Raw genomic sequence first — 15645 nt, forward strand, 5'->3', positions numbered from 1 at the left:
CGGAAATTCTGGAACTGTCGATGTGACTCCCCATCTCCCCAGTTTTCCAAAGCAGGAAGCCGACAGGCGGCCTGCCCTCCTCTCCCCTCTCTCCCTGGTTCGGGGGCGTCACCAAGCCTGGCTGACTTGGTGACACCGTCTCCTGAGGCTGTTTCCCTCCTGTCTGGTCGTGGCTCCCAATCTCTCTCCCCCTGAGTCTTTCATTTCTTGGCTCACTGGCCCCCCTGCCTGTGTCCTCACCCCTGCAGATTACCTCCTGTAACCCCCTGCCGATCCCCTGTGTGCCGGTAAGGCCCGGCTCCCGAGTTTCCTGCTGGTTGTGCTTCCAACTCTTCCATCCGGGCTCCCCTCCCTTGCCCGGTCACACCGTGGGGGACACCCCTGCTCACTAGTGAGGCTCTGCACCCCTCTCTGCCTCTGCACCCATCGGTGTCCTTTCTCTGAAACACCCTTCACCTCTTCCTTCAACCGGTCCCCTCTGAGGGCAGACACGATGTCTGCCTCATCTGCAGCCATGGCTCCCGGAACCTAGTGTTTATTCTGCAAATCCCTGTTGAATATGTTGATAACCACATGCGGATGTAGAGTCTTCTGGGAGCCTTCCCTGGCCGCCCTGGTCAGGGCTGTTCTCCCCCTGCCCTTGGCCCCCACCGGCTGCACCCAGCCCCTCTGTCTCCTGTACAGAACTGTGTGTGTGTGCCGTTTTCCACACGAGACCATGACAGTGTCCTTGAACCTTCTTGACCTGGGTGTGCTCAGCACTGCAGAGTCGGGCGCGCAGTAGGTTCTGAGTAATGTCTGTTGGGAGGGGGATGGGTGGACAGGTAACAGGTGGACAGGTAACCCTGGAGAGCGTTTACCTCTGTGCAGAGGTCCCTGAACTTCTGTCCCCACCAGATCACTCCTGTTAACACCCCTTCCTTTCTCCCGGTGCTCGACAGTTCATGTCTGTCCAGCGTCTCCAGATCATCCTTCCCGAGAAACTCAGACAACTTGTTGATTGCACCTGCTTGGAAAAGTGCTCCCAGGTGCACGGGATACTTACAGTTACAGTGTTTATTTTTGTGCCTGTCAATTTACAACGTCCTGTCTGCACTGGCCTGAGAGAGGGGCTGAGGCCTGGTGGCATGGATGGAGTGCATGTCTTTGTTAGAAAGACATAAAGACTTCTAAAGCATCTGAATTTATTAATCTCAATTCTTTGGAGTTATTAGTTAATGGAAGCTGGAAAGAGAAACTGAAGGAGACCATGCAATGGGTAGGACCAGCATTTCCTCCTCCTTTTTTTAAAAAATTTCACCCTAGGACATTTTTTTCTTGTTTTTAGAGACAGAGCAAAGGAGGGAGGGGGGGAAGGGAGAGAGATATTAGTGTGAGAGAGAAATATTAACCATTTGCCTCCCGCATGCACCCCAATCGGGGATCGAACCCGCAGTCTTTTGGTGTACGGGACGATGCCCCGACCAGCTGTGCCACCCTGGCCAGGGCAGCGTGTCCTACTTGGACCCAGTGGGTTCACAGTCTCACATGAAGGGCTTAGGGAAGACGAGTCAGCCAGGCACTGTGTAAGTGCTCAGGGAGCTGTTAAAACAGGGATTATTTTCACCTTCTGAGAGACCAGCGGCAGATTTTAAATGGCTTTCAAAATGCTGCAGCCTCGGGACCATCCCTGCAAACAAACTACAAACGAAACAGGTGAAAGCAGAATGTGGCCCAGGCGGGACCCGTGGCTGCCCCTGGACGGGGTAGGGAGTGCACTGCGTGAGGTGTCGGCCGTGACAACCCAGCAGACCCGATGCTTTAGAATGACTATTTGTAACGTATTAGAGCCTCTGAAACTCCGCCCCCACCGTCTTGTCCCTATTATGCGCTTCGGTAGACTGAGCAAAGCATTCCGAGTGTAAGGCAGTCTCTGTTTTAGATCCTGGGCCTGCCAGGGACCAGCTTTGTGGGCCTGGGCAAGCCTTTCTGTTCTCTTTGAGTCTTTATCCCTTCCTAACATCTACCGGACAACACAGTGGATTCCGGGTCTGGGGGCACGCGGACAGGGATGTTTGCCGAGTGACCCACGGCCATGCTGTGCACGGTAAACCTGCAGTGGACGCTAGTGTCCCTGCCATCATCCAGGGGTCCTGTTGTTGTTGGTCATCGTTCCTGGTAGGAGGGACGGAGCCGTGAGGGAGGCCGTTGACTCCTGCCGCTGGTTCCACTTTGTCTTCTCTCTGGGTTTCCTACCAGGAGCCAGTAGGCAGGCTGCTTCTGGCTGTTGCATTTCCTAGTAGACAATGGCCCTTGCGTTGTGCCCTGTGTTGCAGCGAGACCCACGTGGAGGACGAGGAAGGTTTCTACGACTGCGTTTACGGGGAGGATGAAGGCGGCGAGGTCTATGAGGACCTGATGAAGGCGGAGGAGGCGCACCAGCCAGTAGGACCATCGTTTGCCTTGCTTTTGAAGTTACTTTGGGTGTTTTATTGGGGAAGCGTTTATTGGGCGACTCAATATGATTATTTATGTAACTTCTACTGGGAGAGTGGTTCCTTTCTTGCCTTTGCTCATTATATGTGTATTTGATGCTACCTCAAATTTAAAGAATATTTATCTGCTTCCCAAGAAAGATGTTCTTTCAAAACAATACAATCTCACAATTCTCTGTTTCTTGGTTTCCTTACCAGGAAAATGACAGGATTAGACCAGAGATTCCCCATGGTGGTTTCCACCTGTAGAAAAATGCCACATTTCTATGGCTCCACATGCAATAACGAGTCATGGGTATATAGTTATAACTACACTGGTCTTTTGGCTATTTTTTCCTTTTACCATACAACCATTGTTATTTATTTTATTTTTTATTGGATTTATTGGGGGGATGTTGGGTTGCAAAACCACACAGGTTTCAAGTGTACAACTCAATAACACATCATCCGCACACTCCATGGTGTGCCCATCTCCCCTGGCAAAGTCCCATTCCATCTGCATGTCCCCCTGCTTTGCCCACCTCCATCTCCCCCCATCCCCCTTTCTGCCAGAGAGAAAAGGCAGTTGGTCATGTGTTTTATTAGAAATAGAAACCTTAGGAAAGTCAGCAATAATTTGATCTCCTTCTAGTCACGACCAGAGAGATTGATACATGAAGTTGATTAAATAATTATAATTTGATACTTCGAATTGCAGAAATCTCCAGAAAACGACATACGGAGTTGCTGCCTAACCGAAATTAAGCAGACAGAAGAAAAATACACAGAAACATTGGAGTCCATAGAAAAAGTAAGTACTGATGGCTAGGTATCATTCTCGATGCCCCAGTACTGCCTTATATTGTTAATGTATGAGGCTCAGTGTTTCTGCTATGCGTGTCTTCTGATTTTCTGTAGAACTTTGGATTCATACATCTTAAAGCAGATTTAATCATCCCACAATCATTTACTTACTGATTTTAGTATCTAAATGGCACTAACCTAGGGATTGAGAAGATAACAGTGAACACCATAGAACTCTGGCTCTCTGTCCTGAAGGGTTTATAATTTAAGCAAGTATGTGTGTCAGGTGGTGATAAATTCTCTGAAGAGAGTCAGGGAGAGGCAGGGGGCAGCGAGCGAAGGGGGGAGGACTGGTGTTCCTGTATATCAGGCGGTAATGGGAGGTGTCTGTGATAAGATCGTATTTAAGCAGGCTTTTTCTTTTTCCAGAAAAGTACGGTGGAAGAAGCGAGGGTCAGGGATGGGCAGGGAACCGATTTTGATAATGGTCAGTGGAATGCCAGTCAGATAAGGCGGGGAGTGAGGACAAGAGGGAGACGGGACAGTCAGGGGTGGGTGGACCCAATGGGGCTGGAGAATTCCTGGAAGGAATGAGTGACAAAGAGAGGCCGCAGTAGTCAGAGAGTCGATTGCTGGAAATTAATGCTGTGGAGCATTTGCAGTTGTTGGTAAGATAAAGTCTTGAGAGACGACCACAAGAGTGGGAAGCTGAGCGAGGATGGAGCGCACAGTTATTGCAGTTCAGGGGGCTGCAGGCCAGGCTGTTGGGGGCTCATCTGTGCAGATGCTGAGGTTGCCAAGGCAGAAGAAGGGAGGAGTAAGGGGGAGAGAGAGACGGGCGAGCAGGAACACAGTTCTCAAGGCGTGAGGGGCGTGATCCGTAAACTGCAAGAGCAGGTAATGGGTCTCAGGGATGTGGAGTCTCCACAAAACATTGCAAGGATATTTTGCACCTGTTCTCGAAGATGTCTCCAGTGCGTTGCCATTTTTATCTTTCTTTTGGAAGCGTGTAGTACCTAAACATTTAATGTTATTTATTATTAGTAGTATTATTTTTAAGTTAAATTTACTGGGGTAACATTGGTTAATAACATGATCTAAGTTTCAGTTGTGCAATTTTATAACACACCAGGTGTCTGTTCCACTGTGTGCTCACCACCCAAAGTATTTTATGCTTTAAATGGATTAACTTGTATTTATTTATGTCTATCTCTGTTCAAGAGTAAAATCTTTAAGATAGAGAAAATATAGTCTGCCTTTCCTTGGGTATCTGAAATACTGATAAACAACGGACTTTCAGCAAATATTTGTTGTCGGTAGAACGCCGTTGTCTCGACGAGCGTGCGTGGCGGTTAACTCTTCCTCCCCTCTTTGCCGGCAGTATTTCATGGCCCCGCTGAAACGGTTTCTGACGACGGCAGAATTTGACTCCGTCTTCATCAACATTCCTGTAAGTAAAGCCCCGCTGGCTAACACTGCTGCATTTCTGCAAAGTTCTCATCGGGCTCCAAATCCCTTTAGCATTCTCCCGCAGTCTTTAAGTATTTTGCCTTGGTTTTCTGCCTCCTGAGTTCTCATAGCTGTTTTCTTAAGGAATAATGGGTAGGTCCAATCTTTAACCACAAGTCACCCAAAATACCCGCAGGAGACGTGTGGATACGATTCGTGTATTTTCCTCAAGTGCTTGTCATGACGAGGTGTCGCAGTTTGACAGGGACTCTGGTGTCTGTCTAGGGAGAGTCCCCTGCTGCCCCGCTCCCTGCCCTGTCATGACTCCTGTCTCCTCTGCGTCCTTCTGTCCTCCACTGTCCTGGGGCCTCTTTTTCGCTCCCAGCTGCACCAGCCCTCACCCCCTGCCTCTGAAGCGCCTGCTTCCTTAGGATTCAACAGTCCATTCTAATGGTCATGTGTGAGGACCGTTTTTGTTTTAGGTTTATATGAGCATTTCAGCTTTCAGAGCACCTTCCAGATATCGTATAATCCTAAGGGCATATTTACTTCGAAGCATTGAAGCCAGCCAGATGCTATGCTAACGGAGGTCATGATAGGCAAGACTCGAGTTCTTATACTTCTGGCACTGGCTTTGGTTTTAATATATAGAGTAGTTTATAGATAACATGTGAGCTCTCATATATAGGCTTGCTTGTATCTATTTTAAACGTTTTATTTCTTGGTTTGAGAGAGAGCGAGGGAGAGAGGGAGAGAGAAAGAAAAAGAGTCATTGATTTGTTGCTCCATTTATTGATGCACTCACTGAGTGCTTCTTGAATGTGCCCTGACCAGAGATTGAACCTACGACCTTGGTTTATCAGGATGACACTCTAACCAACTGAGCTACCCATCCAGGGCTAGTGGTCCCTTGTATCTTGATTCTGCTATGTCCACTGCTGATGTGCACCAGTCGGTGTAGTGGGGATACATCGTTCTTGTCCTTGGTTTTGCCGAATGGAGACATCTCATCAGTTTGTAAGGTAGCAGGGAAGGAAGGTCAGGGTGTCCGGTGGATGTTTAGGATGAAACAAAGTGTGGGTCCTAGGAAGAGGGCCTCTCGAATGCCCTAAGCATGGCCACTGGCACTGCCGGCCCATTGGAGAGTTATTCTTGAGGCCTTTCCATGCTCCTCGGTAGAATGGCAGGCCCCACGTTCCTGGTCCCTGTCCGCCCTCCTGAGTGCCCCTGGGCATGGGGACAGACAGCAGGGTGTTGGCCCCTTGATCCCAGTGTCCTCCTTTCCTGGCTGTGACATGTATTTATTGTCAGGCCGAAAATTACTTGCTTATCAGAAAAAAAGGTGCAACCCGGACTTCTGAGTTATTCTGATAAACTGCCTAGTACAATTTATTTGCTCCTTATTTCTGCCACGAGTTGTCTGGTTTCAAGTAATTGAGCCTGATTGTTGTCAGCCGAGCACTGGAACGTTGCGAACTGACCAAAGCACAGATCTGCATTGTCACGTCCCAAGGATGTGGCTCATTGCTTATCTTGTCAATAAGACATTAAGCACTTGGGTAATTGTATTTAAAAATATAAAGTTATTACAAAATGAGAGTGAGCTGTACATATTTTTCTACAAGGAATAAATTATCCTTTAATCACTAGTGAAATAATTTTTCCCCCCTACAGGACATTGGCATTTCAAGTCAGATCTCAAATTGCTATTTCCCACACACATGGCCTGTCGCTCTCCCTCCCTCGTCGCTTCCCTGCCCCCTCCCCCTTCCCTCCCATTTCCCCTCCCCCTGCCCTCCCCCATCTTTACTGACGGGAAGCAGGCTTATGTTCTGAGGGCATTCGGCATATCCTCGAGTCCAGCACCAACCGGGATTCTGGGTTTGGGGTGACTTTTGCTGGGGGCAGGTTTCTGATTTCTAACTGACTTTAACATTTCTTTTCTTTTCTAAGGAACTCGTAAAAGTTCATCGGAGCTTAATGCAAGAAATTCATGATTCCATTGTAAATAAAAACGACCAGAATTTGTATCAAATTTTCATTAACTACAAGGAAAGGTAACTTCTGAATTTTAAATTTTGTGGCTATTCCTTTGTCATCGCAGTGAGGGTTAGTATTAACACTGCTCATGGATAGGCATCACTATTGTTCACTAAGGCACCATCTGAGCAGTGATGAGAATAGGTGGCAGTTGACCTCTGCGTGGCAGCTGGAGCTCTATATGCATATCAGGAAAAAAAAGGGAAAAGTAAAAAAAATCCAGACTTTTGCACCCCAAGTCAGTGTAGATCCTTTTATAGCCTTGTAACTCTTTAAAAAGTTATCTATTTTTACAGAAGACGGGAGGGAGGGAGAGAAATATCGATGTGAGAAACATCACTTGGTTCCCGGTCCGCAGCCCAGGCATGTGTCCTGACCAGGGATCGAACCGACAACCTTTTGCTTTGCAGGATGATGCCCAACCAACTGAGCCATAGCAGTCAGGGCACAGCCCTGTCACTCTTGAGTCTTACAGGTTTCAGGAAGTCATGTTAACTCTCTGAGCTTCCTCCATCTGGGAATGTAAGGTGTGGCTTAGCTGGTACCTATTACTTTTTCCAACTCTAATATTTTATCACCCTCTATTGTGGAGTATTAGATTCACAGCTAAGGTCAGTTGTAAGCTTGAAAAAAAAAACCTTCTGAACAATCCATATGAATTAGGAATTTTGCTTACAATTTTAAACCAAGCCCTATTATTCCTAGCACTGAGGGGTGGCTAATAAATTTCTTTGCATCAACAGTGAGATAAATATGAACTTAGTAGTAGTCTTTTTTCTAGTGGAGAGTTGAAGGAAACAAATTACTCAGCCTCTTTGCAAAGTGTCTGCATCCCTCCCAAGACACCCGTTCTGAAGCAGGCTCAGAATCCAGGCCGTGTGGCTCGCCTCATACCCAGGACAGTTCAGGCCTCTCCTTCCACTTCTCAGATGATATGGAAGGAGCAGGAGGCTTAGTATTGAATGGAGTCAAAAGTGGTGACTACAGTGAAACTGTAGTATGAAATAACACTTTCCAAATGTGAGTAAACGGTAAAAAGTTGATCTCTGATAGGAGCTTTCTAGTTGACATGCCATATTGTATTAGTTACAAGTGTCAAACGTAGTGAGTAGACATTTACACAGAAATTGTAAGTTTCTGTACACAGGAACTTACGCAGAAATTGTAGATTTTGTTCTGTGATATATATTTGCACTCAGTATCGACAGCCATTAAGCCAGGTTTTAAAACACACCTGCTATAAAAATGTGCGTGGGATGGATCCCAGTCAAATGTGGAAATAAAAGTAACCCCTCTTTCAGACTGTACATAGAAGGGACCCTCATTCTGTGGCTGTGGGGGGCATCCTGTGTTGAGATGAAGTGATGAAGCTGAGGCGCTGGGCGATGGTACTTGCCCAGGGCGACCTAGGCAGGAGGGGGTGCAGACGGGTGGTTCCAGAGAGATGGCACAGTGGCCCCCCAACCCTTCCGTGTCCCACCGCTGCCTCCCTCTGTGTCCTTCCCTCCCAGGCTGGTTATTTATGGGCAGTACTGCAGCGCGGTGGAGTCGGCCATCTCGAGTTTAGACAACATTGCGAAGACGAAAGAAGACGTGAAGCTGAAACTGGAGGTGCCTGCTGTGTGTGTGTGTGTGTGTGCTTATTCATGAGAGGACCCTAAAGCAGCGTGTTCCCTTTCACGACCGATGACCGATGCAGCAGTTCATCTCCCCATGCGCCCTGCATACAATCTCATGTCCATGTCATACAATGTCTGTACGGATGGCTCTGTAGGGCAGTAACACAGCATCGATAAAAACAGTAGGAAAACCTGAGACTGTGGCGCCCTGTTCCCTGTACCTCGTCTCTTTAGGTCCTTGGCACTGTGGGACAGATACAGTTAGTCCCCTTCTGTCGGGGCAAGAAGGGCAAGGTTCAGAGACACTGTGAGTCATTTGCTCCCTGGGACATCAGAGGTACTGGACGAGCAGGGTGCATGTGAGATAATGGATATGTAGATTTAAAGGGTTCATTAACAATGTCAGACCTTTAGGGCGGGAGCACCGGAAGGGCATGGATAGTGCCCATGAGGAGGAAGATGAGACAGATGCAGATATAATGAGAGAAGGTCGTGAGTGACAGGCTCCAGTGGACAGGCCTCATGAGTGAGGCTTCCGGGAAGCGGACAGTGGGGGGTTTCTCTGAAGGGGTGTGGAGTCAGGTCCCTGAGGAGAGGGGTGCATCTTCACAGGTGGGATTCCAAGGAGAGCATTCTGGAAGCGTTGGTACGCCTTGCCCAGAAGAGACAGGGCAGTTAAAGAAATGGCTTGTAGGTCATTGAAAACAGGGCCCGCGGTAACAGTGGAAAGGAAGTCTGGGAGCTTGCTAGGTCCTTTCTGTCTGTCCACCTTAAAGACTTTGCACTTTTAAAGAACGTTTGAAGAATGGTTATTTATGTGTTAGATGAACTGTCTCCTCAAATATATTATCTGTATGTTTGGATTTTGTTAAGTTTCAGGTAGAGCCACTATGGAGCCGACTCTTCCGTGGCTCTGTGTGGATTGTTGGCTACATCTTCTTTGCTGCTTTTCGTTCAGTGTAGCTGCAAGGTCAGGTGACGAACAGGGGAGCGAAGAGGTGGGTGACCTCCGCATCAGAGCCCCTGCGCTGTTTTGGTGGATCTGGTAGGGTTTCCTAATTCCTGACTCCCACCAGGGGGCGCTCCTGGTGAGGAAGTTCCTGCAGCACCAGGCCACTAACGGTGCGGACTCTCTCCATCACGGGGCATTTTCCTCTCCGTTCACGATCCTCTTCTGTCTGAGACGGTCGGAGTCACCCCTGGACAGCACCCTGACAACTTTGTAGGTGCCAATGGCTCCTCCCCTTTTTTGGGGAAGGTGCCTCATAAGCACTGAGCTAGAAGCCCCCTTGACTTAAATTAAAATACGAGGTTAAGATAAAACTTTACAGCTTATACACCTCGGCCCTAATAGAGTTATTGTTAAAACAGTTTTTAAAAAAAGATACAAATTCTCACCCAAGACAGGAGTGATCAAATTGTCTGTCACCCCTCTCTTACGTTCTCAGCGTTGTCTGAATATTCCCGCCCCAATTTCAGAGTCAGTGTCAAAGTCTTGGCCAGTGATGCTCCTCTGGGACTCTAGGTACCCAGCCTCTGTGGTCACTGCCACTCTCAGGGAAAGGGGGGAGTCAGGCTGCGTTTGCAAGGCGCAGGGCCAAGTGCCATTGGCTGGCTGGCTGCCTGCCTGCCCTCCTCCCGCCAGTGACCACGGGCCTGGGTGTCTAACCAGATACCCACCACGACACCTCGACAGGTGCTCACGGCTGCAGCTGCGCCTGCAGGTCCTGGCTTGGGGAGGCGAAGCTGCCTGATTCTTGGTCTCTCTCAGTCTCCTTCACATTCTCTCTTTTGTGATGATTTTGCTCTCGTATTTTTGTCTTTTTCTTCTCTACCTGGGAACCAAGAGAACATGGGGTTAAGGGTAATAGAGTCTCTTTATCTCCCCCTGAAAGCTGACTTACCCCTAATTTATTGAATCTTCTCAGTAAGAATTGGAGTTTGGGCTAAGCCTGTGACTAGATGTGTGGGAAGAACCATTTCTTCTCTCTGCTTACTTTCCATGCTGGGTAAGCATTTTACGCCTCGGTCTCAGGCCCCTGGTTGTAGGAAGACACCAGCCATGTTGATTTCTTTACTTTCTGAGCCCGTAACTGGTGACTGAAAGGAACTAATCTCTCCCCCAACAGTTTTTAAATGGACTTCCATCACATAGCAAAGTGAATTTTAAGAGTATAAACTTTCTGCTCCTAACGCTGTGTTAAGATGCCATAATACAGAAAGTGTAAGAGACGAACTCAACTTTAAGGAGCTTGAAATGCAACAGGGCGGTGAGACCCATTCATTCCAATGGGATTAACAGTTTAACCTCCTGTCTGAGGCCCGTGAGCCAGAACGCTCTGCAGTCTGTAGAAACAACGACTCAGTTAAAATAGTTTCCTTTCCCATGACCCGCCGCAGGTGACGATTCATGAGCTAACATTTCTTCTTGTTTAAGATCTGTCCTCAAGCCTTCGTTAACTCACCACAGTCATTAGGGCTGGTGGGGTTTGCTTGACGGCCTCTGATAGATAATACCTATTTTTATGTTCCAGGAAAGCTCACTGTGGGCAAAGGGACACAAGGTCATGAGCTGAGGAGTATTTCCGAGAACATAACTCCTTTCCTGAGCTCCTTCCAAATTCCTTAGTCTGGGATAGGCAATTACCTGAGGATTTTGGATTCATTAAATTTCCCACTAATCATCTTTTTCTAAAGGCTGTTTTTTTTTTTCTTGGAACTATACTATAGATGTGTGAGAAACAGTAAAATCAGAAAAGCAACTTGCTTACGGTTACACATCCATGAGTGGCCAACCTTGAGTTAAATTCAGGCTTTGGTACTTTAAACTGTTTTCCTCAAGGTCATGATTAATATCCAGAGAATAAGTCAATGCTAGTTTAAGATAAACTGTTAAGAAAGACGAGTGTGAGATTAAAGCAAATAAAACCCCCTGAGGCCTTCAAAACGTTGAATCAGGTGTTAGGTTTCTACTTGAGCATGTTTCTGGTGTCGAACCCATCATTCCATTTCATTCAGCTCAGCAAATACATACAAAGCAAACACTAGACTCTTGGAGGTATGGGAGATGCGTTGGGGAAGGTACTGTGGACCACAGGCAGAGAGAGCCCCATTGTGACTGGAATGATTACAGAAGGCCTAGAGGCATGGTTCTGGAAGAGGGTGGTGAACTTGGATGGAAACTGGGCAGAGCGCGTGGCTGTTGGGAGGGCAGAGAGAGAACCGAGGTGTGGCGGTGGGGAGGGCATGGGCGGGTTGTGGGGGTCGAGTGTGGGCGAGGTTCATGGAAGGCAGCGCTGTCCGTGGGAGTGAAGGGAGACCCTGGTTCTACTCGCCGATCCATGTTCAGAGCTGAAAGGCTCCAAGGTTGGTTTGTTTTGGGGGGGTTTTAATTGAAGGTACTTTGGTTTTTTAGACAGAAGGCCTGTTAAGAAGGAAAAGAAGATATTTTTATCACACAATAACAGTTTTGTTCATGGCCTTCGCATCTTTTCATGGCTGTTTTATGACTCCCTTTGATAAAGCAACAGAGTTTTTAACAAATGTTTTCTTTAAAAATCATTTCCCTAGGAATGTTCCAAGCGAGCCAATAACGGGAAATTCACTCTTCGAGATTTGCTCGTGGTCCCCATGCAGCGCGTGTTAAAGTATCACCTTCTCCTGCAGGTGTGTGAGTTTAAACCTGCTTGTTCATGCGTTCATGTATTCATTCAACAACATGTGAATGAAGCATCGTCTACACACCAGTTCTCTGTGACCCCCATTACCATGTTCAGTTATTGGCAGAGCCAAGTGGGAAAATAGTTGAACAGCCGGACGGAGTCTTGCCTTCCTTTTAGCAAAGACAGGTCTGGATCTTTCCAAGTTGCATTCCGTGTCCTTGAAACAGAACCAGCTCCAAACAAATTAAAAAAAAAACAAAACTAAGGCAAAACAAATAAAAAGATCCCTTCAGCCAAGTCCTTTGTAGTCAGTAATGGTCGCTTATTAGAGTCTCAGTATTGTGATGCCCCTGAATGTTGCAGGTTCGTTCTGCGAGACCTTTGCCTCGTGACCACACGCCAAAGAGAACTGCGTCACGTTCTGTTTGGCTTTCTGCTGCCGTACATCATCCTAAGCCCACATTTACTTTGAAGTGACTCTTGTTATAAGCCCGACACTTACGGTCTCCGTGGCTAGTCCTCTGACGAGGGCGGAGAGTCTTACAAATGTAATTCAATAGTGGTACCAGGAGACGCATTAGTTCCGCTCCGAAGAAGTGTCTCACCGTGTTAGTCGGTCCACTCTGCCGATGCCCGCGGAATGGTGTTTTAAAAAGACCCCCTGCCTGTAGGCGAAAGAGCATTTTGCGTCTCCTGTGCTTTGTGTGTCTTGCATATTAGGTTTCTTAAACCGTAGCCGCAGAATTATTAGTCATCTCTGTTTTTATTCTACTGAGAAATCAGAAAAATTCAAACCCCGATTATTTCTTAAAAATGCATTAAAACATTCATGAGGCCTAACCTCAGAGCAACTTAACCAAATTGGATTTTATGAAAAAATAATAAGGAAGACTAAGGCAATCCGTTTCTGGGATGTCAGTGAACTAAAAACATGTCCAAAATAAGATAACAATTTATTTTGTAATTTGATAGAGTCCAATATCAATGGAAGAATTCAGGAGGTGCGGTTTTCAAGAAACATCTATTTTTGTCATGTATAAGGTTTTAGGCAGATTTATCAAAGTGTAAACTGTGCTGCGAAATGTAGCAAGTGTTTTCCTAAATCCTCCTGGACTGTTCTATATTTTAAATTTCGAAAGGATGTTTCGTTCCACGACAGTTTTCTTCATAGGCACCGCACGCACGTATTTTTATTGTAGGAAGACACAGATAAGAAATTTACCATTTTTGTCCTTTTAAACTGTGCCGTTCAGTGGCACCAAATACATTCACCTTATGGTGCAACCGCCACCCCCATCCGTCTCTAGACCTTTCTCAGTTGCCACCCTGAAACTCCGCACCCGGGCAACACTAACTCACCCCAGCCTGGCAACCGGCATTCTGCTCTGCCTCTGTGACTGACTGTTCTAAGTCCCTCCCATCAGCAGAATCGTCCAATACTTGCCCTCTGGGGGGTGCCTTGTCTTCAGGGTGTGTTCCGTGGGAACAGGTGCCAGCGTGCCCTTCCTTAAGGCGGGGCGATGTCCTGTCAGGCGCACCCCACACTTCTGTCCGTCCATTGACCCATCCAGGCACCTTTGGGGGCTTTTACCTTTTGGATATCATGAATATGCACGTTTATTTTGACTTATATAGATAAATGGCGTTGGGAAGTGTTTGAACTTGTACCATGGAATTACAAGGAGGTACAAGTCCCAGTTTAGTTCAATTAGTTGTGTAGCTGGTTTAGCTCAGGCTCCCTGCTCCATCTTTTTGTAGACAAGGCTTCGGAGAAAGGTGAAGGTGCAATAATGAGCTTGTTTAGCAGATTTAGATGGAAATAGTACAGATATTACCGTTTAGCAGTTTCAGCAAAGCAAGACACCGTGACGATGGGTAGCGTGAGTTGGATTCTTAGGCCTCAGAGATTGAAATGGAATCAGTCATCTTTTGAAACAGAATTTTAAAAAAAGATTTTATTTATTTATTTTTTTGTGGGGGGGGAAGGAAAGGAGAAAGAGAGGGAGAGAAACATCAGTGTGTGTTTGCCTCCCATGCACCTCTTAGTGGGGACCTGGCCTGCAACCCAGGCATGTGCCCTGACTGGGAATTGAACTGGCGACCCTAAGGTTCACAGGCTGGTGCTCAACCCACTGAGCCACACTAGCCAGGGCAGAAACATAGAATTTTTGAAGTTGTCATGCATCCAACCTGTATGTTTCCTCAAAGATGAATGTGACCCCTACATATGAGCTGCCAGGAGGAAAGAAAAGAGAATGAAAAGTCGAAGATCAAGCAGTTTTAAAAATTATTGGCCAGTAAGTGTAACACAGCTGCACCCTGTGAAATACTAGAACAGTTCCTAGGAGCAGAAAATGAGAAAACAACGAGGCGTGGCTAGAACCAACCGCGTGCATCCGAAAGGAAGGAGAGGCTGTAGCGTGAGCAGAACTCCACCGGCACAGGTGGCCGGTTCCAGCTGTAGGCGGCAGGCGGTGCCGGAGACACCCCCGGACAGTACATGTGGAGCTGGAGGGCACAGTCCATCCTGCTGCTCTTTGCACGGGCAAACAGAAAGGATGCCTTCTTTCCCAGAATGATTTCTTGAAACAGGAAACAACTGATGTCGGGTGCCACACCTGGATAAAAATTCTAGAAGTGTGTTCCCATCTCGAAGTAGTGTAGAGTGGAATTTACTTGTCTGATGTTGAGAATTTTGTTGAATATGTGCCGTAGGAGTTTGAACATTCCCTACTTACACGTTACGGGGCAAGTCACTTTGGGTATGCTATAGGTCGATAACATTAGACTATTTTAGAGTGGGTGATTTGCAACTTTGAGGATAATTCACTGTTCATAGGTAATAAAGGAGATGTAACAATAGAAGTAAAAACATGTAAACATGACGAGTTCACGACGCTGAACAGATTTAGTAGCAGAAACACGATGGGTGTGAAATTCAGCGAAGATTCCTGAGGACTCCCGGCCGCACACACCGCGCTAGGCACTCAGGCTATGAAACACCCTCCCTGTGTTGGAGAAGCTCACCCTTCAGACTCGAAAAATGACATGCAAGCTGCTGAGTATGATACAATGGGACAGGCACGCACAGCAACGCAGGTGGTATGAGTAAAGGCCTCGTTAATCAGGCCTACGGAGGCCGCGTACTTGACGTCTGTCACAGAAAGCTTCACAGAGAAGTGACTCGTGAATTGGGGCTTTGAAGGTAGAGTAAGAGTTTGACGGGTGGCCCGGAGAGGAAGAGCTCTCCGAGGAGAGAAGACGCATGCCCAGTGGGTTCAGCTAGGAGAACAGTTTCTGAGAGTTGCAGTTGATTTGGTGTGGGGAGAACAAAGGCTGTTGGTGGCGGGGGCGGGCGGGGGGCAGAATTCAGATCACAAGGGAGTCCGAGAGGTACAGGCGACAACCTGGAGCCTTGGTTGGCGGCACCAAAGTCTAAACAGGGTAGGGACAGGGTCTGGCTCCCACTTTAATGACTTGGCTTTGCTGTCCGTGGAGTGAACGGACTGCACTGAGGAGGTCAGTGAGGAGGTCGGAGGATCATGCAGGGACCTGTGACTGTGACCCGTTTGAAAGGACAGGGGTCCTAACCAAGGTGGTGGCCAGGAGGATGGCGTC

The 15645-nt window shown here is 47.4% G+C and overlaps 1 protein-coding gene across 1 annotated transcript in view; it reads left to right on the plus strand.

The window, feature by feature from the left end:
• The window catches only part of VAV3 (vav guanine nucleotide exchange factor 3), a 274456-nt gene that overhangs the window by 127556 nt on the left and 131255 nt on the right, over positions 1-15645 (plus strand). Inside the window, exons 5-10 of the mRNA XM_037050442.1 lie at positions 2316-2424; positions 3172-3264; positions 4639-4707; positions 6660-6763; positions 8258-8357; positions 11936-12031. Of these exons, the coding sequence (XP_036906337.1) occupies positions 2316-2424; positions 3172-3264; positions 4639-4707; positions 6660-6763; positions 8258-8357; positions 11936-12031 (571 nt within the window). The remainder of the gene's footprint in view (positions 1-2315; positions 2425-3171; positions 3265-4638; positions 4708-6659; positions 6764-8257; positions 8358-11935; positions 12032-15645) is intronic.

The sequence above is a fragment of the Sturnira hondurensis genome, unplaced genomic scaffold, assembly GCF_014824575.4.
Source record: "Sturnira hondurensis isolate 20B ecotype Veracruz unplaced genomic scaffold, ASM1482457v3 Scaffold0006799, whole genome shotgun sequence".
Taxonomy (NCBI): domain Eukaryota; kingdom Metazoa; phylum Chordata; class Mammalia; order Chiroptera; family Phyllostomidae; genus Sturnira; species Sturnira hondurensis.